The 8,306-nt window shown below is 47.6% G+C and overlaps 1 protein-coding gene across 1 annotated transcript in view; it reads left to right on the forward strand.

The window, feature by feature from the left end:
- The window catches only part of LOC112074880 (protocadherin-16-like), a 55,024-nt gene that overhangs the window by 13,782 nt on the left and 32,936 nt on the right, over positions 1-8,306 (forward strand). The window contains 5 exon segments of the mRNA XM_024141964.2: positions 15-254; positions 2,135-2,260; positions 2,572-2,781; positions 5,238-5,494; positions 5,999-6,205. Coding sequence (XP_023997732.1) covers positions 15-254; positions 2,135-2,260; positions 2,572-2,781; positions 5,238-5,494; positions 5,999-6,205 — 1,040 coding nt within the window.

Raw genomic sequence — 8,306 nt, forward strand, 5'->3', positions numbered from 1 at the left:
CTCCTTTCCTCCAGGCTCTCTGTCCATTCTGAAGGCTCTAGATCGTGAGGACCAGGAAGTGTTTAACCTGACCATCATAGCTGAGGATCATGGGATGCCCCAGCTGTGCACCAGTCAGGTTCTGTCTGTCCACGTGATTGATGTGAACGATGAGCCGCCGCTTTTCCAGGGGGAGGAGCTAGAGGCGGAGGTCAGAGAGAACCAGGAAGCGGGAACCACGGTGATCACCGTCACGGCAACGGACAGAGACCAAGGTAAGACAAAAGGGGAAGGCAGGTACACAAACACTCTTGTGTCTTGGAGGGTCTGTCCGAATAAAACGAAACACACCATCTTCAAATCCGAACTGGCTGGATAATAAATAATCACTTTATTGAATGTCCATTGCTTTTTAAGACTGGCTAAATATTTCATTTAAAAAAGTGGAACTGACAGCGTTTTAACTACTTTGCAGATGTGAAACAGACAGACAATCGTAATATCTGTCAAAAATATCAAATTCACAGTTTATGCTTCAAAATCAACTTTATATTAGGTTTTTAAAATAGGTTAGTTTTTACTCAAACTTCCATGATGTACACTAAGGCATTTTTAATATAATCCACCAATACATTTATTTGGTAGTCCAAGAATATGACTATGAGGTTGTAAATCCCAGCTGGTACATAGTTTGCTGCCTCCAGTCGGGATGCGCTCTTTCAGTTTCAATGACTTAAATATTTTGAACAAAAACGGACGACTGTAACTATGAATGTCAACACAATCAAACTATGCCATGGATGCCATGTCATTGGAGGACTGGGTGAATGACCAACTCCCATTTACATTTACATTTAAGTCATTTAGCAGACGCTCTTATCCAGAGCGACCTACAAATTGGAAAGTTCATACATATTCATCCTGGTCCCCCCGTGGGGAATGAACCCACAACCCTGGCGTTGCAAGCGCCATGCTCTACCAACTGAGCCACACGGGACCGTGTGGGACCCCCCCCCACAGTCCAGTTCAAAGTGAATGAAGGCAGGCCGTTGTGGAAAATGGCTTATTTTGGACAAGACAGATGTTTATATTAGGTTTTATTTACTGCGGTGTCTATTAATTATCCAAAAGCACGACCGCTATCCCACTCTATATTGCTATAGAATTTATACACATGCCTTACTCTTCTCATTCCCATTCTATACATGTATTAAAACGTGAAAATTACCATATCTACAGTAAGTGCTCGCTTGTCAAACACACACATATATAGTATAAAAATATATATTTGAAGTCATATTTTTCCCGGACAGATCTATGAGGTCTACTAGGTCTACTTTAAGGTGTTTCATTGCAGTTAACATGACTCTAATTTTCCCCAGGAGTTATTACTGAAGTTAAATACGTGAGATTGCCAAAAACCATCTCTGCTTCTAGCACGCAACCAGGCAACTTAATGCCACAGAGAGAGAGAGAGAGAGAGGAGGAGGGAGAGGAAAGGGTGGGAGAGGAAAGAGAGACAAACAGAGAAAGGAAAGAGGAGGGTGGGGTTGAATAATGGAATGAGGAAGAACTTGGAGAGAAGGAAGGGGGGGGGGGGCAGGTTAGTTTGGGTGAGGGAAAGAGATTGGGTGAGAGAAAGGAAAGGGAAAGGGTGATACCTAGCAGAGATTGGTAGAGAGGAACAGAACAATGGAGAGAGGGGGTGGGGAGAGAGATATAGAGGGTTTTCAATGCCAATTCATTCCCCCCATCAACCACAGTGTTCAATGAGCTAGTGATGAAGGTCAGGGCAGTAACACAGATTTACAATCTAGTGTTTGTTCCTCTCAGCTGTGTGTTAGTTTGACACATCTGAGTGGCCTTCAATGGCTCTCTCATCATCTCCTGTGCTTCATCTAAAATGACTTGACAGAACAGCATAGATAACAACACATTCATAATAGCCCTTTGCAATAGTTGCTACCTGTGATCCGATTCCAGGTATTTTGCAGATGATGGAGAGGAGACTAGGAAAAGAGTCCAGATGAGATGTAATATTGACTTTGTGATTTTTATGTTTTCTCTCTCTGTCTCTCTGTCTGTCTGTCTGTCTCTCTGTCTCTCTCTGTCTCTCTCTCTCTCTCTCTGTCTCTCTCTGTCTCTCTTTCTCTAGGTTCTAATGGCCAGGTGACATATGGAGGTGTAACAGAGGAAGGCTTCACCATCAACCCTGTGACAGGGGTCATCAGCACTACCAAGACCCTGGACAGAGAGACTCAGGACCACTACACACTCACAGGTAGGAGTAATCCCTCTACCAGTTCAGTGTTCAAAAGATTGGAAGAATGTATAAAGGGGTTAATTCCTTGGCATTGATAGTCTCAGAAAGTGCTGTGTGGCACAGTTGGTAAAGTATGACACTTGCAATGCCAGGTTGTGGGTTCACTTCCCATCGCTCTGGATAAGAGTGTCTGCTAAATTTTCCACGTGCATTTTGTTTGTTTAACTGAATCAGCTTGTGATTGGTCCTTCTTTATAACACATCAGCAAATGAACTGACGGGAAGTTGCAGTCCAATCTGTTCACACTCTCTATCCGTCCCCCCACCAGTGTCTGCCAGGGACGGGGGCCTGCCTCCTAACTTTGCCAAGGTGGTGGTGCGTGTGTTGGTGCAGGATGAGAACGACAACGTGCCGGTGTTCGCCAGGCCCTGGTACGGCCTAGAGGTCCCTGAGAGCCAGAGCCCCGTGGAGCTGTGTATTGTCAGGGCTGCTGACGCAGACACGGGACCCGCTGGAGACATAGAGTACAGGATCACTGGTAAGACCTGGAGACAGGATCACTGTTAGAACCTGGAGACATAGAGTACAGGATCACTGGTAAGACCTGGAGACAGGATCACTGTTAGGACCTGGAGACATAGAGTATCAGGATCCTGGTAAGACCTGGAGACAGGATCACAGTTAGGACTAGAGACATAGAGTACAGGATCACTGGTAAGACCTGGAGACAGGATCACTGTTAGGACCTGGAGACATAGAGACAGGATCACTGGTAAGACCTGGAGACAGGATCACTGTTAGGACCTGGAGACATAGAGGACAGAATACTGGTAAGACACTGGAGACAGGATCACTGTTAGGACCTGGAGACATAGAGGACAAGAATCACTGGTAAGACCTGGAGACAGGATCACTGTTAGGACGCTGGAGACATAGAGGACAGGATCATTGGTAAGACCTGGAGACAGGATCACCGGTAAGACCTGGAGACAGGATCACTGTTAGGACACCTGGAGACAGGATCACTGGTAAGACCTGGAGACATAGAGTACAGGATCACTGGTAGACTGAGACGGATCACTGTTAGGACTGGAGACAGATCCCGGTAAGACCTGGAGACAGGATCACTGGTAAGACTGGAGACAGATCACAGTTGACCTGAGACATAGAGTACAGGATACTGGTTAAGACTGGAGACATAGAGTACAGGATCACTGGTAGACCTGGAGACATAGAGGACAGGATCACTGGTAAGACCTGGAGACATAGAGTACAGGATCACTGGTAAGGCTGGAGACATAGAGACAGGTCACTGGTAAGACTGGAGACATGAGGACAGGATACTGGTAAGACCTGGAGACATAGAGAACAGGATCACTGGTAAGACCTGGAGCCAAGAGGACAGGATCACTGGTAAGACAGGAAACATAGAGGACAGGATCACTGGTAGACAGGAAACATAGAGGACAGGATCACTGGTAGAGACTGGAGACATAGAGGACAGGATCACTGGTAAGACCTGGAGACAGAGGAAGGATAATGTAGACCTGGGACATAGAGGACAGAATCACTGGTAAGACCTGGAGTGGGTGTCTCTCTAGAGGTCGACGCCAGACCGTTTCTCTAGAGGTCGACTCCAGACCGTTCTTCTAGAGGTCGAACACCAGACCGTCTCTCTAGAGGTCGAACACAGACGTCTCTAGAGGTGAACCAGCGTCTCTAGAGGTCGACACAGACGTCTCTCTAGAGGTCGAACACCAGACCGTCTCTCTAGAGGTCGACGCCAGACGTCTGTCTGAGGTCGACCCGACCGTTCTCTAGAGGTCGAACACAGACGCGTACCTCCGTTCTCTAGAGGTCGAACACCAGACCGTTCTCTCTAGAGGTCGAACACCAGACCGTCTCTCTAGAGGTCGACACCAGACCGTCTGTCTAGAGGTCGAACACCAGACCGTCTCTCTAGAGGTCGAACACCAGACCGTCTGTCTAGAGGTCGCACACCAGACCGTCTCTCTAGAGGTCGACACCAGACCGTCTCTCTAGAGGTCGAACACCAGACCGTCTGTCTAGAGGTCGACGCCAGACCGTCTCTCTAGAGGTCGACGCCAGACCGTCTCTCTAGAGGTCGACGCCAGACGTCTCTCTAGAGGTCGAACACCAGACCGTCTCTCTAGAGGTCGAACACCAGACGTCTCTCTAGAGGTCGAACACCAGACCGTCTCTCTGGAGGTCAACACAGACCGTCTCTCTAGAGGTCAACACCAGCCGTCTCTCTAGAGGTCGAACCAGACCGTCTCTCTAGAGTCGACACCAGACCTTCTCTCTAGAGGTCGAACACCAGACCGTCTCTCTAGAGGTGAACCAGACCGTCTCTCTAGAGGTGACGCCAGACCGTCTCTCTAGAGGTCGAACACCAGACGTCTCTCTAGAGGTCGAACACCAGACCGTCTCTCTAGAGGACGAACACCAGACGTCTCTCTAGAGGTCAACGCCAGACCGTCTCTCTAGAGGTCAACGCCAAGACCGTCTCTCTAGAGTCAAGCCAGACCGTCTTCTCTAGAGGTCAACACCAGACGTCTCTCTAGAGGTCAACGCCAGACCGTCTCTCTAGAGGTCGAACCCAGACCGTTCTCTAGAGGTCGAACACCAGACCGTTCTCTAGAGGTAAAGCCCAGACCGTCTCTCTAGAGGTCAAACACCAGACCGTCTCTCTAGAGGTCAACGCCAGACCGTCTCTCTAGAGGTCAACGCAGACCGTCTCTCTGAGGAGGTCGACACAACGTCTTGAGGACAGCAGACGTCTCTCTAGAGGTCGACGCCAGACCGTCTCTCTAGAGGTCGACACCAGCCCGTCTCTCATGAGCGACTCGATGATGATGAATAGATCTGATGTTCATGGAAATTGAAAACTTCACTATCTGAACTGAAATGAAATCTAGTCAATGTTACCTGGTGTCACCATGACAGCTGTCTCTCTTCTTCTCCCTCCTATAGCTGGAGACCCAGACGGAGACTTCCAACTCCATGTCAGTTCAGGGGCCCTGTCCACGTCTCGTCCCCTGGATCGGGAGCTGCGGGCTGGGTACAACCTGGAGGTGGTGGCCCTGGACCGTGGTTCTCCTGCTCTGAGCAGCACAGCCACAGTGACGGTGACGGTGCTGGATGTAAATGACAACAGTCCATCCTTCAGCAGCAGCAGCTACACCGTAGACGTCTCAGAGGAGGCTGCCCAGGGAACGACAGTCTTAGAGGTAAGATATAGGATCATTTATGTTCAGATAGGATGAAATACAATAGGATCGCAACTCCACCCTTTGTGTTGAGGTAAGAAAAGGGTTAAAATTAAGTTAAGATGCAACTAAATCCAATACAATGTGATAGCGGCAGCTACACCATCAACAATCTCACTTCAGTATTCAACATTTGAATGTGTGGTTGGGAGGTGTCATAATACCCATAAAACCTAGCGGTCAAACAGGGAAAAGGTTCCAATCGTTTTCCCACCATAAATATTTCCCCCGTATGGGGTTTTTAGAAACACTTAAAATAAGGGCTGTGTTTCTTGCAGGCTTAACCTGGCGTGACGTTTTCATAACCGCGTAAATCTCTTTAGGACAAGGTGACTTTTATCAATATATTCGCCTGAAACAGACAATTACATTGATGGAAGCTACAATCTATCTGCAGTATTAAAGCTAGGTCATAATAGGTCCATAACTTTCACACAAAAAAACTAATATTGGTGACGGCCACAGGTCACGGCCACAGACGCAGACGAGGGGGAGAACGGGAAGGTTCTGTATTTCCTGAGTCAAGAGGCGAGGGGCGCTTTCACTGTTGACGAAAACACTGGGCGTATCACAACGGCGTCGCCGGTGGACCGAGAGAAGAGGGCGTCGTACAGCTTCCATGTGTTCGCTGTGGACCTGTCACCTGCAGAGCCCAGAAACACCTCAGCTCAGGTAACAGTGCCAGACGACAACACATCATTGATGTCAATAAATACTTTATGTGAAGGACAATATGTATTTTATATTGGCATACTACATTCCTCAGAGGATAACTTTACCATCACATCTCCTCCAACCCTTTCTCCTCCCTCTCACCTCTGTCTCCCAACCTTCTTTCCTCCCTCTACCAACCCTCTCTCGTCCCTCTCTCTCCCAACACTCTCTCCTCCCTCTCTCTCCCAACCCTCTCCTCCCTCCCTCTCTCCCCCAACCCTTTCTCCTCCTTTCCCCAGTCGGATCTTGTTTCCCCCCTCCCCCCCCCCCCCCCCCCCCCCCGAGTTCCCAGTTGTCTTGAATACACTGACGTCGGATTCGGAGATAATCCGACTTCCCAGTTGTCTTGAATACACTGAAGTCGGATTTCGGAGATATCCGAGTTCCCAGTTGTCTTGAATACACTGAAGTCGGATTTCGGAGATATCCGAGTTCCCAGTTGTCTTGAATACACTGAAGTCGGATTTCGGAGATATCCGAGTTCCCAGTTGTCTTGAATACACTGAAGTCGGATTTCGGAGATATCCGAGTTCCCAGTTGTCTTGAATACACTGAAGTCTGATTTCGGAGATATCCGAGTTCCTAGTGTTTTGAACACACGATTGACCAGTTTGGTGACCAATGAGTTAATGTTCTGTTGGGTTTGTTCATGTTCTATTGGATTCTTGTTGAAATGCCTAACATTCCTGCCTGGTAATGTTGTACTCTGTACGTCTTAACCCTGTCTCTCTACAGGTACGTCTGTAGCTCAGGATCAGGCCGAGTACCCTGATGGGAACAAGAAGAGGATCAGCTACAGCCTCTTCTCTGGAAACAGACTGCAGGCCTTCAGCATCGGCACTAGCACAGAGTACACATAATAGACTTAAGATCACAACTAGCACAGGTACCTTAGAGATCACAACTAGCACAGGTACCTTAGAGATCACAACTAGCACAGGTACCTTAGAGATCACACTAGCACAGGTACCTTAGAGATCACAACTAGCAACAGGTACCTTAGAGATCACAACTAGCACAGGTACCTTAGAGATCACAACTAGCACAGGTACCTTAGAGATCACAACTAGCACAGGTACCTTAGAGATCAAACTAGCACAGGTACCTTAGAGATCACAACTAGCACAGTACTTAGAAGATCACAACTAGCACAGGTACCTTAGAGATCACAACTAGCACAGGTACTTAGAGATCACAACTAGCACAGGTACCTTAGAGATCACAACTAGCACAGGTACCTTAGAGATCACAACTTAGCACAACACAGGTACCTTAGAGATCACAACTAGCACAGGTACCTTAGAGATCACAAACTAGCACAGGTACCTTAGAGATCACAACTAGCACAGGTACCTTAGAGATCACAACTAGCACAGGTACTTAGAGATCACAACTAGCACAGGTACCTTAGAGATCACAACTAGCACAGGTACCTTAGAGATCACAACTAGCCAGGTACCTTAGGTCACAACTACACAGGTACCTTAGAGATCACAACTAGCACAGGTACCTTAGAGATCACAACTAGCACAGGTACCTTAGAATCACAACTAGCACAGGTACCTTAGAGATCACAACTAGACAGGTACCTTAGAGATCACAACTAGCACAGGTACCTTAGAGATCACAACTAGCACAGGTACCTTTAGAGATCACAAACTAGCACAGGTACCTTAGAGATCACAACTAGCACAGGTACCTTATAGATCACAATAGCACAGGTACTTAGAGATCACAACTAGCACAGGTACCTTAGATCACAACTAGCACAGTACCTTAGAATCACAACTAGCACAGGTACCTTAGAGATCACAACTAGCACAGGTACCTTAGAGATCACAACTAGCACAGGTACCTTAGAGATCCAACTAGCACAGGTACTTAGAATCACAAACTAGCACAGGTACCTTAGAGATCACAACTAAGCACAGGACCTTAGAGATCACAAACTAGCACAGGTACCTTAGAGATCACAACTAGCACAGGTACCTTAGAGATCACAGGGGGGGGGGGCTGGAGCGGAATAGTTGGAAAGATATCGACAGTATCAATTTCACAT

The sequence above is a fragment of the Salvelinus sp. IW2-2015 genome, unplaced genomic scaffold, assembly GCF_002910315.2.
Source record: "Salvelinus sp. IW2-2015 unplaced genomic scaffold, ASM291031v2 Un_scaffold2863, whole genome shotgun sequence".
Classification (NCBI taxonomy): Eukaryota; Metazoa; Chordata; class Actinopteri; order Salmoniformes; family Salmonidae; genus Salvelinus; species Salvelinus sp. IW2-2015.